This window comes from Hippocampus bargibanti, linkage group LG08, assembly GCF_051943395.1.
Source record: "Hippocampus bargibanti isolate YZ-2025 linkage group LG08, ASM5194339v1, whole genome shotgun sequence".
NCBI lineage: Eukaryota > Metazoa > Chordata > Actinopteri > Syngnathiformes > Syngnathidae > Hippocampus > Hippocampus bargibanti.
Genome location: NC_142741.1, coordinates 12,915,732 through 12,934,749, shown reverse-complemented (window position 1 = coordinate 12,934,749; position 19,018 = coordinate 12,915,732). Strand labels below are relative to the sequence as shown.

The following is a 19,018-nucleotide window of genomic DNA, read 5'->3' as shown; positions in this document are numbered from 1 at the left end:
ACTGAATCTGTTATTAAAAATAAAAAACTTTTGTATGCAGAGGCAGATGATCTGCGCATTAAAATATCAGCCCTTCTTAGAAGTGCCAAACCACCTCCGTCTAACTACTCGACATAAAGATAAAAATATTACTACTTTGCCAGCCGACAAGGGTAGGTGTACAGTGCTTCTCAACACATTGGATTATGAAAACAAAATAAATAGGTAAATCAGTGATTCTTACACTTATGAGCAACTAAAAAGGGACCCTTCCAATAGATATAAGAAAGAAATGATAGACTGCCTCCAAAAGTTAGAGAAAGGAAAACATTTTGACAAACAGATGTATTTTAGATTATCGCCGGGAGAGGCCACGCCATGTATCTATGGCCTGCCAAAAATACATAAAGAAGGGTTCCCCCTCAGACCCATTGTTTGTAGCATTGACTCCTCTACATACAATGTAGCCAAATATTTAAAAACTATCTTAGCTCCGTTGGTTGGTAACACAGAATATCACATAGAGAACACCACAGGGTTTGTAGAGAGGATCAAAGACCTCATATTGGAACCTGAGAAAACATTGGCATCTTACGATGTGACTTCTCTCTTTACATCTGTCTCAACCCCAGCAGCAGTCTCAGTGGTGAGGACGAGACTGCTGGCGGACGTCTATGCATGAAAAAACCAAACTTAAACCGGACCACATCTGCCAATTATTGGAAATCTGCCTTAATACTACGTATTTTCAATTTAGGGAGAAATTTTACAAACAAATTCATGGTTGTGCTATGGCCTCACGAGTTTCACCCATAGTGGCTAATATGTACATGGAAGAGATGGAGAAACAGGCCCTCACATCCTTCCCGGGGACAAAACCTAGACACTGGTTTAGATATGTGGACGATACTTTTGTCATCATTAAAAAACAAGAAATTCAATCCTTCACAGATCACCTCAACCAGGTAGACATCAACATTAAATTTACTCGTGAGGACAAAGAGAACCAACTAGTCTTTTTGGATTGAACCAACTAGCTTTTTTGGATTGTAAAGTAATTATAAAAGAGGACAGAGCGCTAAAAACAGAAGTCTTTAGGAAGGCTGCGCACACTGACCAATACTTACTTTTCGACTAACCACCCTTTACAACACAAACTAGGAGCTATCAGAACCCTCCAGCATAGGGCTAAACTAATACCAACAAGCGTTGAAGGTAGAGAAAAGGAATCAAAACATATCAGGAGAGCACTCACAGACTGTGAGTACCGTCAGTGCTCATTTAACAAATGTCAGAAAGAAAGAATAGGGAATGAAACCAAAAATTCTGAAGATACAAAAAGGAGAGAAGTAGCAAAACCTTACATTGCAGGAGTTTCTGAAAAACTATAGAGTCCTTTGGGAACACAAAATTCCTACTTATTTCAAACCGATAAACACTTTAAGGCAAAAATTATTAGTGCATCCAAAAGATCGGCTGCCAAATGAAAAACAAAGTAATGTAGTTTATTCAATGCATTGTAAGAATGAAAATTGTAAAGAGCAGTACATTGGGGAGACTAAACACATTCTCAAAAAAGAGTTTATCAACATCGCAGGGATATTACTAGTGGGCCTCAATTGGCAGTACATATGCACCTAAAAGCTAGCAACCACTCATTTGACGACAATGAGGTTAAAATCTTAGCAAAAGAACATAGATGGTTTGAAAGGGGAGTAAAAGAAGCGATTTTCATAAAACAGCTAAATCTTTCAGAATCAGAATCATCTTTATTGCCAAGTATGTAGAACACACAAGGAATTTGTTTTCGGTAGAACACGCTGCACTAGTATCGTCGTCAAAAAAAAACTGCTCAGTGGCGCTATACAGTTCCATTTTGGCTACTGTTGAAAGAGTTCAAAGAGTTAATGGCTTGGGGGAAGAAGCTGTTTTGATTTTCATTAAACCGATATGGTGGGGTGAGGTTCAATTTGGATCGTTCATACAATAGCCTGCTTAGGCAACATAGGATTAGTAATACTGATGAGGTGATACCGGTGGAAGTGGGGCAATCAGGCCACTCGTTAGTCAGAACAATAGTAACAATCAATGGAGCTGCAGGGAGTAGTCCTCTGCTCCCCCCAACCTGAGAGCAGGGACCTATCATAGCAGAGTCCAGCACCGCCATGTCTGGACAGTAGGGATATATATATATATATATATATATATATATATATATATATATATATATATATATATATATATATATATATATAGCCTAAACTACCAGTAAGACTTTAGTTTGCTGACGAAGTTTCTTCCGACACCTTCAAAGAAGTACAGATGACGGCTGAAGAAACCTTTTCATCGATGGACCACTCCTGTACGACTGAGAGCTTACATAATGAATGTACAGCATCTATTGTGGGATAAAGCTCTAACAGAACGTTGAAACACTGAATGCATTGAGAAAACAGTGTATTTTTTTTGTGCGCAGAGAAGTTCACAGCAGTACATGATTGAGCACATGCCTTGCTTGGGGGGAACATGTCAATGGAGTTTTTTTTTAAACCAGAAGTAACTAGTATTGTTGTATATTTTATCCTATTATGCTGCTGATTGAATAAATCGTGTTATTTTAATTTTTGTCATAGGCAGCCAACCCAGGTGCTGTTCTGGAGGACTTTGTTCGCTGGTACTCCCCCAGGGACTTTTTGGAGGCGGAGATTGTCAATGAGACAGTGCAAACTGTTTTGAAAGGACAGCTAAGTCCAAGGATGAAAATCCCAGGCAACATATGGGTAGAGACGTGGGAGAATGCCAAGGCTGTACCCGCACATCGCCAGAGGAGGCTTTTTGATGACACCAAAGAAGCAGAAAAGGTCAGAAAATTATTTAACCTTTCATCACATAATGTTTGATTACTGTATGTATTAGCCATATCATGTGTATGTCAAATAATAAATATCGTGTATTATTTGCTTCAATTGATGCATCCCGACACCTGCTGTACCGAAGTGTAATGACATACTACAATCACAGAACAATGACGAACAGCCAGAATTCATTTTTGAATAGCCCACTGTCACGGATAAAGGAATGTGTGGGGAAAAACTGACAATGATTGTTTGAAAAGCTACTTCAGCTTTCAGGTTGATAATTATTAGGAATTTGTATGGTATTTCAGGTTTTGCATTTTTTGGAAGTGCAGAAACCTGCAGACCTGAGTTGCCATCTCCTGCCATGCATAATTCATGCTGCAATTTTGAAGTTGAAAGACGAAGGTGAGGACTTCTAAATCAAAAACCATGTCGTTTTAAAGGACAACCGACGCTACCTGACAAGTTGTGTCCATAATTTGTAAAATCACTTCAAATGACTTCTACTGAGCGTCTTTTGCAAAGATTGCACCGCATATAGCTATGTTTTACCTTTTAAGACTTGCGCTGAATATTCAGGAAGTCGTTTTTGAGTTGGTGACGATTCCTGACGTCACGTCACGGAGGGAACGCCCCTGACCGAGAAAGCGACACACAATGCATTTTGCTGTACTTTGTTTGGTCTGAAAACTGTTGATCCAGGTTGATGGCGAAATTCGAAGGAAAACACATAAATAACGCAATGGTGAATCGTTGTGTGTTGCACCAAGACAACTATTTTATATTCGCTGACACAAATTCCCAGCAGACAAATCAGCCCATTTCCAAACCGGGCTTTGGCGCCATCTTCTGCATTTTCTGGGACGCTACACATCATTCCTGACGCTTCAAAATTACCCGGAAGAATTTATTTAATCGATTGCAAACATTTATGCTTTCCTCTTCAGAACTATTTGAATCATATTCATAACTGGATGAGTAACAAGAAAGCATCTTCTCCGAATCTGAAGCAATTGTTTTGATTCTAGAGCAAGGCAAGGCCTCTTGGCGTGACGTCACGAATTGGGGGCGGGACTTTCTGAAAATGCCCAATTCGCAGCTCATTTTTTTGCAGTTTTAGCACACTTTTAAGTCATTTTTATTGGTGTTTTGCATTTGACTAAAAATATCAGCCTGCATGTTTTGGGTATTTTAGATGCTATAAAACGTTTTTCTGATGTCAGTTAGGAAACCAAAAAATAGTGTCAGTTGTCCTTGAAGTGGTGCAGATTTTTACAGGAACATTTTTACTGGTACAGACTTGAATGTTCTAAAGCACAGGTTTCAAAGTCAAGGCCTGGGGAACAAATCTGGCCCACCACATCATTTTATTTGGCCCGCGAAAGCAAATCAAAGTTGAGAAATTCGACAATTGCTAAACTCTGAACCAAAATTTCAAATTGTCCCATGTAAAACCACAATAACACTCATTTTTTACTTCAAATTTGTAAACTATTTATTCATTAATTTTCTGTGCGCTCTATATGCAATATGTGGAGAGGATCAAACTTTCTATGAAACAATCGTGGGCCAAGTAAAATAATGTGGAGGGCCAGGGTTGGCCCCCCCTTGACTTTCACACCCGTGGTATACAGTGAAACTCCCCTCCTACAACGAAATCATGTTTGCAGCAAGAAGTTGTTTGCAACAGTAGACTTTTTACCATAGAAAATGTTAGATGTAAACACGTGCGCACACGCGTCCACACACAAAATGCAAATATGTACTCTATATTTTCATTCCAGTAGTCCATAAGTATGAGCACACAATCATTTGACACTTTATGTAGCCAGTGTTGAAAGAAAAAAAACAGGAAAGTGACAATTTACAATTAGCATTCACTTTAACTTACATCAATTTCTTGCAGAATGTATTTTATTTTGCTTCCTCTGTCTTTCATTTTCGTGACTTTTATCCTGTCTTCAAACATGAAGGTTTTTCTTTTCTTAACTCCTTGGTCTCCAAAGGTCCCCTTTGTAGCCGTTTTACAGTAGCAATACAACTGGACCGCTGCACAAGTCTAAGCCATTGTGGTAATTTTTGTCTCATAATATTTCATTCTTTGTTCTTGATTTTTCTTTTACAGAGGCATTTGAAAACATACCATCTGTCAAAAACAACATCCAGATAGCTACAGTTCAAGCAAGCAAGTTGCTGCAACAATTAAATCCTGAATACAGTAATTTAGAGGTAAGGAGAATTTTGTACTCATCAAATCTGACAAGGAGCCATTTGTGACTTTGTCCTTCTTATAGGATTGCATTGACTTTTTGATTGCCATGGAGATGGTCATTGCCCAGTATCGGTCCCTCAAAACAAAGTTTGCAATTTCTGAGGCTGGAAATGAAGAGCAAAGGGAGAATCTAAAAGAGTAAGTGATCAAGATCTGAAATAGCTTGCTTGTTTAACCCAACTCCTTTACTTGTTGATGAGACTACAATAAAGCCTTGTAGTTCAAGACAATCAATGAACTTAATGTTGGTCAACGTCTTCCAAAAGAAAATCTTTAACTGTATATCTGTCCTTTGCATGCGTTTTTACAGTCCTCTTTATTGTTCTTAACCCCATTTCAAAGCGAACTCTATATTCCCTGGCTTTGCAAGGAGTCTTGGTCTTCCTTTCTAGTTGTGCTTGAGAATATCAGATGTGCCTCTGTGTCACTTTATTTACAGATGCAGAATTTCATAACTGGGGGAAATTGCATCATCATACACATGTCCCCTGGACATATATGTACACGCTGATATAAATATGGGAGAAAGTCGTTACTTAAAAGACAACCAACGTCACTTTTTTGTTTCTTAACTGACATCAGAAAAACGTTTTAGAGCATCTAAAATACCCAAAACACGCAGTATGATATTTTTATTCAAATGCAAAACACCAATAAAAATGACTTAAAGCACCGGTGTCAAAGTCAAGGCCCGCGGGCCAAATCCGGCCCACCACATCATTTTTTTCGGCCCGCGAAAGCAAATCAAACTTGGTAAATTCCATGATGATTGCTAAAATCTGAGCCAAAATTTCTTATTTTTGGATGTCAACCACAATAAAAGTCATTATTCTTGACTTCAGATTTGAAAACGAGTTATTCGTTAATTTGCTGTGTGCTCTATATGTAATATTTGAAGGGATTTAAACATTCTAATGGGTTCCCCAAATTCATAACGGCCCTCGAGAGGAAACCATAACTACAATGTGGCCCGCGGCAAAAAATGACTTTGACACCCCTGACTTAAAGTGTCCAAAATCTGCAAAAAATTGAGCTGCGAATTGGGCATTTTCAGAAAGTCCCACCCCCAGTTCGTGACGTCACACCAAGACGTCTTGCATTGCGGAAAAATCAAAACAATGGCTTGAGATTCGGAGAATATGCTTTCTTGTTACACATCCAGTTATGAATATGATTCAAATAGTTCTGAAGAAGTAAGCATACATGTTTTCAATCGATTAAAGAATGTATTCTGTGTCATTTTGAGGCAAACGGGCAGGGGGGAATGTCACACCCAAAAATGGCGACCAGCTCCCGTGAGGAATGAATCAGCCTGTTTCCACTGGCTGATAAATTCCTTCCATGGAGCTTGAACGCCCTCTTCTGGCGGCTTTTGGGTGCAACACAAGGTTTTCAGACAAACAGTACAGCAAAATACATTGATGTGACTGAAGGACTGCTACAATGTGTCTTTTTGTCCGTCTAGGGGGGATCCTAAAGTGACGTCACGTACGGATTTGTCACCAACTCAAAAACAAGACTTCCTGAATAGTCAGCGCGAGTCTTAAAACGTAAAATACAGTAAAGTCTCGTTATATCGATATTCAAGGGAGTCCGAAAAAATATCGATATAACCGGGACTATCGATATATCCGACCCTGTTTGCATGTAATTTTCTCCGTGCGTGCATAGAAATAGTATCGATATAACCGGGACTATCGATATAACGAGACTTTACTGTATAGCTATATGCGGTGGAATCTTATTAAAATACGCTCAGTAGAAGTCATTTGAAGCCATTTTACAAATTATGGACACAACTTGTCCGGAGACGTCGGTTGTCCTTTAAGGTACAGCCAAAAACAACAACCACAACAACAACAATGTGCATCTTCAAGAATTAGCAGGGATTATCAATCAATAATACTTATGAGCAGTCTGGTGGTGTTGTGGTTATCTAAATTCCAGCTCTGGCCTTCCTGTGTGGAATTTGCATGTTCTCCCCAGGCCTGCATAGGTTTTCACTGGGTACTTCGGTTTCCTCCCCCATTAAGCTATGCTTCCTGACAGAAAGAACATGACCCACTATACAAACCTCCTAAATGAGTTACTCCGATGATGATGTGTCCAGTCTTCAAATCAAGATAGATCCTGAAACGTATCTTATGGCATCCTAAAATCATACGTAACTATTGGTTTCACTGTTATAACCAGCCTCCTGATGGCAACCATCACCTGGCCCACAATGGAAATTAAATCTGGGTGAAGGAGGACATGGGGACATGAGGACAAGGAGGTTGATGTCTTGAACGGTTGACCACTAAACTTTCCGTTTTGGTTTCAGATTTTTTAACTCTCTGCTCGAAGAGCCAGAAGTTGTGGTGAGTGGAGCTGGTCAGGGAAAGATTGGTGGCATCATTCACAGGCTGTTTATGAATCTGCAAGAGGTAAGCATTCCTACATCAAAGAGAGTGTGTTTGTGTGTATACATGCATGTGTCTGTGCGTGTGTGTGTGTGTGTGTGTGTGTGTGTGTGTGTGTGTGTGTGTGTGTGTGTGTGTGTGTGTGTGTGTGTGTGTGTGTGTGTGTGTGTGTGTGTGTGTGTGCATGCGTGCGCATGCGCGCATGTGTGTGTGTGTGGGCGGGCGGGCGGGTATGAAAAAGTGATACAGGTACCATCAGACTTACGACCAGCTCGACTTACAACCACCCATACTTACGACCACGACCGCCAGACCCTATTTTTCGAATTTTAATTCTGCATCTGGCACCGCAACGCGCTAGCATACAGGCAACGCGTATGACAATTTTGGTCACCCAGCCAGCATCTCACTCCTCTCGCACAGCAATCTACCCCGTGACTACACTCAATAGCTTTACAGATACCGTCTCGGCAAAATTTCCTGTAGTACACCATAATTCTTTTACCCAAGACTGTAACTATGGCCCCAAAGAGAAAATCCACTTCATCCAATAGAAATCCTGCCAAGAAAGATAGGAAAGCACTGACGTTGAACAGGTCGAGACCATACGGCTGGGTTACGATGGCACCGGTGGGGGGAGGGTCCACCGGCCGCGGTCCAGCCAGGACTAGAGCCGAGACGGGTCGGGCATCGGCACTCGGACGCCTGGGACCGCCGCGACAAGAATGCCGCGTCAGGCCCACGGCCGGCGCCTCTTTGAGACAGTTCGTTCTGCTTTGGGGCAGGGCAAGGTGGCGCCCGCAGACGGCTGCAGGGTGGGCTGCGCGGCGGGTGCAGAGAGTGGGGTAAGGCCGGGGAGAGGGCAACCGGCAGAACACCAGTGACCCAGATGTGGTGCCTGAATAAGGTCTTTATGCAAGTCATAGGAAGTCATTTAGCCTCTGTTCAACATTTTGAATGGATTTTGACTTACGACCGGTTGGTCGAGAACACTGGACGTGATGTTATTCTGTCCATTTGTGCCAATGGATGGTCCTACATGAGATTAGCCTTGATGTTGAGAGTGGTGTGGGAGCTGTGCCTCAGGGATGGGAGGTTGTGAATTTGGGACACATCGTCAGTAGTGTGCCAAAGAATCATTGGGTGTTTCGGCCTTTTAATCACTCGACACCCTCATCGGTGGTGGCCAGCGACAGGTTGATCACGCCCGCGCTTGTGTCCCATGCCCAAACAGATGTCGAGAAGCTGGTGGGGGGAGGGGTGTTGTGTCTTAGGTTGCTATTCTATGAGCCCAACAAGGGTCCTTCCTCTTCATCCAGATCCACAGGCTGCTTCTTTCTGCGGCTTCAGAGACTGATCTAACTGTGTGCCGCAGAGCCTGTCCGTGGATACCCAGGTCTTTTAGCAGCCTGATGGTGGAGAAAGCCACAAACCCTCTGCATCCAACTTCAATTGGATATACCTTGGCTTTCCATCCCCGCTGTTGCGCATCCACTGCGAGTTCTGTGTAGCGCAGCTTCTTGCGCTCATAGGCCTCTTCAACAGAGTTTTCCCACGGGACTGTGAGTTCTGCGATGTAGACAGCCTTGAGTGAAGGGGACCAGAGCACCAAGTCTGGTCTGAGGGTGGTGGTTGCAATCTCCGCTGGGAAAACCAATTGCTGGCCAATGTCAACTCGCATCTCCCAATCGCATGCCCTGGATAGCTGTCTAACTTCTGGTTTGGCAGGAGGATGGTTGGGCTTTTCCTGTCACTCTCGGATGAAAATCAATGGTGCTGTGCTGGACGTGGTGGCTCTCATTGGCAAGTAGTTGATGGTATTCCTCTTGCTCTCAAGGACAACTGCCAAACTCTTCAGGACCTGGTTGTGCCTCCAGGTGTAGCGGTGTTGTGTGAGGCTGGTCTTACAACCGGTCAGGATGTGTTTGAGAGTTCCTGGAGTTCGACAGAGGTCACAGGTTGGATCTTCGCCATACCATTGGTGGAGGTTTTTTGGAAATGGGAGCACATCATTGATAGCTCTGATGATGAAGCTGATGTTGCTTGCCTCCATTTCCCATAGATCCCTCCAGCTGAGGTTTCTCTTCTACAGGCCTTCCCACCTCATCCATTGTCCCTGCTTGGCAAGAGAGACAGCCTGTGCAGTTCTTTCAGCTTCCTCTTGGCGGCACACCTCTGCCATCACCATTTTCCTTCTTTCCGATGTTGAAGCCTTACGCCAAGAAGGTTTGTTTGTAAGGCCAAACCCCCCTCTTCCTAGCTGAACGTGTCGCACAATGTCGCTGTGCCTTAGGGCTGCTGTGGCCTGCTGCAATGGATGCCGTCCATTTCAGTCCAGTTGATAGGGGGGGGGGTGCAGCTTGACTGATCTTCCGGTCTCTGGAGTCTGTGAGGGTCATCTGAAGTCTCACTTTAGCGCACTTGTGCTCTTCGGTGAGGCTTGTGATTGGAAGCTCATAAGCCATAAAGGCCGATGTTGGACAGACAGCGTGGAACACTAAGCCAGTGTTTCACATATCAAGTGATGGCTCGCTCCATCTTCTCCACAGTTGAGAGTGGGACCTCATAGACTGTGAGTGGCCACATTACCCGAGGGAGAAGTCCAAACTGCAGACACCACAGCTTGAGCTTTCCTGGCAGTGGAGTCTTGTTGATGTTTTCCAGACTATTGGTGATGTCCTGCTTTAGTTGCTGCACTTGATCTTTGTCTCTGAGGCTTGCATTGTACCACCTGCTCAGGCTTTTGACCGGTTCCTCAGAACCGTTGGTATTGGGTCATCACCAATGCAGAACTTCACATTTTTTAGCTGTCCCTTGACGATTGAGATGCTGCTTGACTTGTTGGGCTTGATTTTCATCCGGGCCCATTTGATGTTTTCCTGCAGTTTTCCAAGAAGCCACCTGGTGCAAGATGCGGTAGTGGTCAAGGTGGTCATGTCATCCATGTATGCCCAGATAGGTGGGAGGTGGATCCCATTCCTTGTTCGCTCACCCCCCACCACCCACCTTGAGGCCCTGATGATGACCTCCATGGCCATTGTGAAGGCCAGGGGTGAAATCGTACAACCTGCCATGATGTCGACTTCTACACGCTGCCAGGATGTTGTGAAGCAGAGTTGCAGGTCTTCGAAGTAGGTTTTTACCAAGGCAGTAATGGGTAATGAACATGGAAGAAGTTGAAGGATTCCCAGAGAAGGTTATGGGGAACTGAGCCAAAGGCATTGGCCAGGTCGAGGAAGATGACATGAAGATCTCTCTTGTCTTTCTTTGCCGCTTGGATTTGGTGCCAGATCATACTATTGTGCTCCAAGCAACCATAAAACCCAGGGATGCCAGCCTTCTGTACAGATGTATCGACGTACTTGTTCTTCTCCAGGTAGGTGGAAAGTCTCTGTGCTAAAATATTAAAGATTTTCCCCTCAACGTTGAGAAGGCTAATTGGCCGAAATTGACTGATGTCTGCTGCATCCTTCTCTTTGGGAATTAGTACGCCTCCGGCCCTCCGCCCTGCCTTTGGTATTATCCCTTTCTGCCACACAATCCTCATGAGTCTCCAAAGATAACGCAGAACATCTGGTGCGTTCTTGTAGAGCTTATACGGAACTCCATTTGGCCCCGGGGCTGATGCCTATCTTGCACGCCGTACTGTATTGTCCACTTCCTTCCATTTTGGAGGGCCAGTCTCGAGGCTGAATTCTGGTGGTTCAATAGGGGGGATGTCATGTGGGATAGCTAGTTTTTCCTGCCTTTTTGTGTCCTGGTGGACCTTTTACAGATGTTTTTCAAGTTCCTGCTTGGAGGTTTTCAGGATTCCACTTTTGTCCTTAGCGAAGAGGTCTTTGACAAACTTGAAGGGTTTTTTATAGAACCGTGTTCTTGTGTGTTCGTTGTTCTTGCGATATTTTCTCAAGTTTTCTGCCCTTCGTAAGGTTGCCAACCGGCATTTGATGTCCCCTTGGAGCAGCATGAGACCTTCTTTATCTGCATCAGAGGCCTTCTTCCACTGTTTTCGCAGGTCCCTTCTTTCTCTGACCAGTCTGTCTATCTCTTGCTGCCTCCTGGATTTGGTTGGTGGTTGTCTTGCATTGGCGGTTTTCCGGATGTACACTCCAAAGCGCTCCTCCCCGTAGTGATAGATGATGTCACCAATATTTTCCAGCTTTTTCTCTGCTGTGCCCACTTGTTGCTCCAAGATTTTGGTCAGATCGTTATTGACGGTTTCCCACTCTCTTTTCTCGATAGCTTTTGGCCACTTCACACTTGGTCTGTGACCTTTGATCTTGTCCTCCTTGGGAGGTCTCTGTGGTTGGGTGGGCTCTTCCACCTTTCATTCTGTAAGTGCATTACCATCGTCCTTGACAGGGGTGTAGACACTCTGCGAACTTTGGTTGTCGTCCCGTCGCTGTGCTTCACTAGACTTATTTGACATCTGACTTCGTAAGAAATATTGGTCAATGCGAGGCCCTTGTCTTTGCTTTCCCAAGCACTGTCTCTTCCCTTGGTGTGTCTTTAACCCGATACCTGATGTTACTTTTGCCCAGCCACAGACGCACACCATGAGTGAGTATCCTGCTGCCGTTGTCTCATGTGCCATGTTCTTGCTCGTAGTCAGGTTCGTTCCTGGGTCGGTAACCGTGTTGTCGGTCGTTGAGCCATCTTGCGCCCCCGCTCTCGCAGGCTCTAGGGGTATCTTTCTCTGTATTCTTTCTGAAGCATTTAGCGGATGTCTCCAACAAACTGAACCAGCGTTGGTGACTGCCACCATGGGTAGCTAGGCCATGACAGCCCCAGTGGGGTCTATTCCCTCCTGTCAGCTGTCTCTCCAAGCTGTCACACCTACTTTCCTATGTTGTCAGCTGTCCTTTCACAGCAGTCACTGGATGACATCCAGATACTAAGAATCATGAAACACTGGACGTGATGTTATTCTGTCCATTTGTGCCAATGGATGGCCCTCACATGAGATTAGCCTTGATGTTGAGAGTGGTGTGGGAGCTGTGCCTCAGGGATGGGAGGTTGTGAATTTGGGACACATCGTCAGTAGTGTGCCAAAGATTCATTGGGTGTTTCGGCCTTTTAATCACTAGACACCTTCATCGATGGTGGCCAGCGACAGGTTGATCACACCCGTGCTTGTGTCCCATGCCCAATCAGATGATGAGAAGCTGGTGGGGGGGAGGGGTGTTGTGTCTTAGGTTTCTGTTCTATGAGCCCAACAAGGGTCCTTCCTCTTCATCCAGATCCACTGGCTGCTTCTTTCTGCGGCTTCAGAGACTGATCTGTGTGCCGCAGAGCCTGTCCGTGGATACTCAGGTCTTTTAGCAGCCTGATGGTGGAGGAAGCCACAAACCCTCTGCTTCCAACTTCAATTGGATATACTGTAACCGGCCTCAGGCCTAGGGGATACCTGGGTCGGTCCAAAGGCGTCACAGGCAGGTAGCACTGTGAACGACGAGGAAAAGACGACACGAGACAACCTTGTTAATCAGCTTCACACAGCGGCATTTATCACAACTGCGCATGCGTGAGCTGAGCCTACATCGCCTTCCTCTGCTCCATTCACAGGCGCGTAGCGCCCTCTTCTGACTTCGTAGTCTAATCAAATAACATACAGTAACGGAGGTCGTTTCTAACCCCCCACACTCTCCCCTGCTTTAAAAGATGTCCCCCGACATCTTGGCCATACCAACAACAAGTAGTCAAGTACCAGTAGACGCACAGTCATCTGTCTGGTCTCCGTAGGGTGGTGTCAGTCACATTCAAATGCAAGTCTGCTGTCTAATAAGTCCATACCGTTGGGGTAGGGTAGTAATAGGGTTCAGGTCGCACTAGATAATGAGTCGTGGGGTAAGGCATGCAAGTATACAAGACATTTGCCCCAGGTCTCCAGGGCTGGTATGATGGATGACCCAAGTGTTCATATGTGAATATCTCTCTGGGTCTTAGAGTACGAGTAGACCTTCTTGCCAGCGATACCATTCCACTTTGTGACTCGGTGTCCGATTCCACCAACTTCGCCGGCGCTCCTGCATCACCCTCATTATCATCCATTACAGGTTGTTCCGGGCTTCCCTCAGCAGGCAGGGTGTCAGCTGGTGTTGGTTTTGGTGATGATGCTGGTACGACCAATGGAAACGCTTCCTCTAGCTGCTGCCCATCCTCTGGTTCCGTAGTTTGTGGCTGGGGGTGGAATTCTGATGCCACAGTTCTGAAATGGTGCGGTTCAGGTTGAGACGCCTGATGACTGACTGTCTTCCTTGTATACACAGGTAACCGTCGGAGATTGTATGAACATCCCTCCTCTTCATCTGAATATCCAGACTCCGGCCCAACTGCTTCCCTGCTATACGCCTGTCTGTCTAGCTGTTTTTTCTGTTTATTTTTCACTCTACGGGGCTGTTCAACTGGCAAATCATTGACAGACATTAGGGTAGTTTTGTCTCCGTTTTCTGCCCGAACCTTGTACACTGGTCCATCTCCCACTCTTTCAGTGACCCTGTGGACTTTTTCCTCCGAGTAAGCCCGGAGCTTGCCAGGTCCACCCCTCTCAGATAGGTTCCTGACAAGTACACGATCCCCTGGCTGTAGTGCAATGCCTTTAACACCACGGTCATAGTATTTCTTCCTTTTTTCAGAGCTCTTTTGACTGTTCTCTGAGGCAATTCTGTAAGCATCTTGCATTCGACAGGCCCACTTACGTGCATATTCCTGTCGGCTTTTTACTTCTTCGTCAGCTGTCAGACCAAAAACTAAGTCGATGGGCAACCGGGGAGACCTTCCATAGAGGAGGAAGAACGGTGAATAGCCAGTGGACTCATCATGTCTTGTACAGTTGTACGCATGAACTACATGAGGCAAATAGTCTTTCCACTCAGCTCTCCTGTCTTCTTGGAGAGTGCGTAGCATCTGTAACAGTGTTCTATTCAGACGTTCTACAGGGTTGCTCTGCGGATGGTATGGGGTGGTTCGGGAATGCGCAATGCCAGACAACTGTTGAAGCCGCTGGAATAGACTGTTTTCAAACTCCCGACCTTGATCATGATGTAGTCTCTCTGGATAAGAGAACCGTGGAATAAAATCACTAAAGATTTTCACTGCAGCAACCTTGCCTGACTTGTACCTGTTAGTCGGGTAGGCTTGTGCGAAACGAGTAAAGTGGTCTACCAGGACTAGAATATACTCATAGCCTCCTTTACTTGGCTCAAGATGGAGATAATCAATAGAAATGAGCTCAAATGGGGCACTAGTAGTGATGTTGCCCATGGGTGCTTTTTCCGGAATGGTGGGTCATTTCTGTTTAATGCAGGAACGCTGGCGAATTACGTAGTTTTCTATTTCGTGCTGCATGAATAGCCAATAGAACCTCTGCCTTGCAAGGTTGATCACCTTGTCAGCTCCAACATGACCCATGTCATCATGCAGGTGTTTGAGCACCGTCGACTTCAGCTTACTAGGGAGAACGAGCTGTTTCCATTTCCCCGCCTGTCTGTATAAAATTCCCTTGTCCAGTTTCAGTCTATTCCATTCGTGTACTAGTCTCCTTGCCTCTGGTCCCATTTGTCTTTTATCTTTGTCATTGGGGTTCCATCCCCTCCTCTTCAGTGTCATTACCTCAGAGATTGACGCATCCTCTTCCTGAGCAGCTCTGATATCATCTGGAGTGATAACGGGGACTGTCACCGGAAGAAAATCCTCACCATCAGAGGTGAGTTGCAACACAGCCATCCATGGCACATCCTCCTCAGCCACAGCCTTGTCCCCCTGCCATATGGTGGAAACCACGTCTGGGGGCAAAGTTTCAGTGTACTCCTCTGTGTCCCTCCATCTTAACTGGATAACGCGACAGTGTGTCGGCATCAGCATTCGCCTTGCCTGGCCTGTACTTTATTGTGAAGTGGAAATCCGCCAATTCACCCACCCAGCGATGTCCGGCAGCATTGAGTTTGGCCGTGCTTAGGACGTATGCGAGGGGGTTATTGTCCGTGTACACAGTGAATGTGGGTGCATAGTAGAGATAATCTCGAAATTTGTCGCAGATTGCCCACTTCAACGCCAGAAACTCAAGCTTTCCAGAATGGAGTTGATAATTTTTCTCTGAAGGTGAGAGTGTTCTGGATCCATAAGCAACAACGCGAAGTTTATCTCCCTGCTGCTGATAAAGTACAGCCCCCAGACCTTCATTGGATGCGTCCGTATTTAACACAAAGGGCAGATTAAAGTCTGGGTAGGCTAAAGTAGGTGGACCGGTCAATATATCTACCAGGCGGGAGACCACAGCACTGTGTTCGGGGCCCCACTGGACAGGGTTACCAGAGGGAAGCTGGCCTAACTTGGTGACTTTCCTTTGGCGTGCAGCGGTGTTGTGAACTGGCCTCTGGTCAGGCTGAGTGGCCCCCTCTACCAGTTTAAACAGCGGCCGTGCAATCCTGGCAAAGTCCTGTACGAAGGATCTATAGTAGCCCAAGAACCCTAATAGAGCTCTGACTTCCCCCACATTGCGTGGTTCTCTCTGTTTTAACTGCAAAACGGCTTCCAGGTCTTTAGGGTCTATGCGGACACCATCACTTGACACGAGACGACCCAAGTACCTCACTTGTCGTTTGAAAAGTTCACATTTATTCGGACGTAGCTTTATGCCATGCTCCCGCAGGCGGTTAAGCACTTTCCTCAGGTCCTCTACGTGTTCATGAAATGATTTTGAAAAGCAGAGCATGTCATCCAGATAAGGAGAGCAGCATTCGTCCCTCAGGCCATCAAGAACGTCCTCCATACATCTTTGAAAGGCTGCTGGCGCATTAGTTAGGCCAAACGGGAGGCGGAGCCACTCGTACAGCCCCCAAGGGGTGCTGAAAGCCGTTAGATGCCTAGAACTGTCATCAACAAAGCCCTGGTGGTAAGCGCTGCCTTGGTCGAGTATTGAGAACCAAGAGTAGCCCCCCAGGTTATCTAGCAGATCTTGAATGCGTGGGAGTGGGTGACGATCGGGGACAGTTTTGTGATTTAGCTCCCTAAAGTCAACGCACAGGCGCAAGCTTTTATCTTTTTTTCTAACACAGACGACAGGAGATGAGTATGCTGAAGTGGATTTTCTTATCCAACCATGGTGAAGTAGGTTTTGCACATAGTCTTTCACCTCTTGGTAAAGGGGTTTTGGAATGGCATTGTAACGCTTTTGCACCGGCGTGTTGTCAGTGAGTTGGATCTTGAGTTGCAGGTTTGGAATGCAACCTATATCAGCATCACCTCTTGCAAAGACATCTGACTCTTCATACAACATGTCTCTGGCAATCCCCTGTTCTTCCTCTTTGAGATGTGACAAGTCAACCGGAGGATGCCACTTGTCTGTGGTCAGAGCCGAGCAGATTTGAACGGTGGGACTCTTTAGCGGCTTTGGATTGTCGGAGCACTCCTTAAAGGGCATGACCCCAGTAACTTCCTCAATCGAGCCCAGAATAGTTCTCTGTGAAAGATGAATGTCATGTTTACTAACATTCTAAATGGGAATTTTTACAATTTTTGTCGGCCCACTGGGTACATGTACTAACGAAGAGAACGGCTCTAGCTCCTCAGGGCAGTTGTTCTCTATACTGGGCTCAAATAGCATTGTTCCCCCCTTGGGCCATGCTCTGACTCTGCACTTCACCTCCCATATCTTGCCCGCAGGAATAATGAGTCCCTTCTTCCCAACAGACACAGGGTACCGGAGGAATGTCTCATCAGGGCCCAATTTCTGAAGAACAGAAATCAAGGTCTCTACTGTGCGTTCGCTGACACTCATGGCTTCTTTCAGTATGGCTACAATGTCCACCTGTTCATTGTTCTCTTTGATCATTTCTGCAATCACATTGCTTCCTACAAGAGGACAGTTAACACAACTCGTACTGATTAGTATGGGAACTTGTATGTCAGCATGTCCATGATTTCCACTCCGTATCAGCAACTCAACATTAGCCCATCCATCAAAGGGAACCGCTGTGCCATTCGTTGCAGATACCTCAAACGGTTGGTCAGGGAATAGGGATGAAAGTGGATGAATGGTTACGTTGGGCAGTGCTTCCTCTACCCACGCCCTACTCACCACGGTCACTTGAGACACTGAGTCAAACAGCATTTGGAGTGGGACCCCATTGAGTGCACAGGAGACCATACATCGCTTGCCAATTACTTGTGCTACATGTTTTTTTTATGGTGACTGACACTGGGTCGTCAGACTTATGGATGTTACTGGTTCAACCGAGTTGATTTGTACTGGAGGCTTGTAATTGGCATTGATCACTGGAAGCCTCACTCCAGTGACCTTACCCCGTTTCCCGGTGCCTTTCTTCGCAGACAGCCCACAGCTCTATGTCCTTCCTGACCACAAATGAAACAGTGAGGGCAGCTCTTAATGTTCTTTCGCACACAGGCCTGACACCTGCCCCTAGTCTCATTCGTTGGTGTCTGGGGTCGCGTCGAGGATCGAGTCAGGGACGGACATGGATCTACCTGAGGCGCTGATTCTATAGGTTTAACAACTTGGACAAAGTGTTTGGTCAGTGAGGTCACTTGTGCAGTCAGCTCGAGAATGGCAGCACGGTTAGCCTGTAATTCAACTTTGGTCTGGTTAATCTGGTCAGGTTGATTAGTTTGAGCAGCATGGACATTCACAGATCGATTTTTAGTCACAGTACCGAGGCGTTTCACCCTCTCAGCCTCTTCACTTGTGGACTTTGTAAGTTCTTCTAACAGGACATCATCACGAACCTGTAAATCGGTAAGAAATGGTTTGAGATCACATCTGACATGATAATTCTTCTCATTTAGCCCTTGATAGAGTGTGTGCAGAAATGTACCTTGGACAAGTTTTTGATCGTAACCAAAATCTGCACCTGGTTGTTGGGACTCGAACATAATTCTCTGCTTCAAACCCATCAGTCTATATAAAAATTGCTGTGGAGACTCACTGTCTCGCTGCTGAGCAGTACTGAGCTCGTTGAAGAGCTCAGAGCTGCTCTTATCTCTGATATGTGATCGTAAAATTGTTTTTAACTGTGACATTGTAAGACCCTCTGTATCACTTAGCATGTCTCGGAATGTCCCAGGTTTAGTTATCTTCGACATAGTGCGGATAACCTCAGACTCGCTAAACCCTTCTTGTAGTCCCTCATCCATTTGTCTACACAGGCTACGGTATGAGGAGTTCAGCCCCGGTGTCAGAAATCTGACCACCATAAATTTTGAACTCCCTCCGTGGAAACAGAGCAGCTACATCCGTGTACTTCACCACCTGCTCCCCCATACCGGAGGATAACCCGGCATGTTCAGGAGGAGCACCACCCGAACTGTTGGCGATAATCCTGAATGGCGATGGAGTGGTGACGTTCCTGACCGGTGTGGGGATGTCTCTCCGTGGAAGAGGTGTGACCTCAAATCCTCCTCTCAGGTCAGCTCCTTCCCCAGTAGTTTCCTCCGGGGCATCTAAGAGCTCGCTGATCATGTCATCGAGGTGAAGGAGTTGAGACATGCCT

The 19,018-nt window shown here is 45.6% G+C and overlaps 1 protein-coding gene across 7 annotated transcripts in view; it reads left to right on the top strand.

Moving 5' to 3' along the window:
* rab3gap1 (RAB3 GTPase activating protein subunit 1) overlaps positions 1-19,018 on the top strand; it is a 52,969-nt gene that overhangs the window by 31,531 nt on the left and 2,420 nt on the right. For 4 of the 7 annotated variants that reach the window (XM_089003293.1, XM_089003291.1, XM_089003294.1 and 1 more), the window contains 5 exons: positions 2,613-2,840; positions 3,146-3,242; positions 4,963-5,066; positions 5,132-5,247; positions 7,433-7,535. In XM_089003293.1, the coding sequence (XP_088859419.1) occupies positions 2,613-2,840; positions 3,146-3,242; positions 4,963-5,066; positions 5,132-5,247; positions 7,433-7,535 (648 nt within the window). Of the gene's footprint in view, positions 1-2,612; positions 2,841-3,145; positions 3,243-4,962; positions 5,067-5,131; positions 5,248-7,432; positions 7,536-13,567; positions 14,448-18,674; positions 18,934-19,018 lie in introns of those variants that run through there. The other 3 variants (XM_089003292.1, XR_016115864.1, XR_016115863.1) reach the window with 3 other exon arrangements.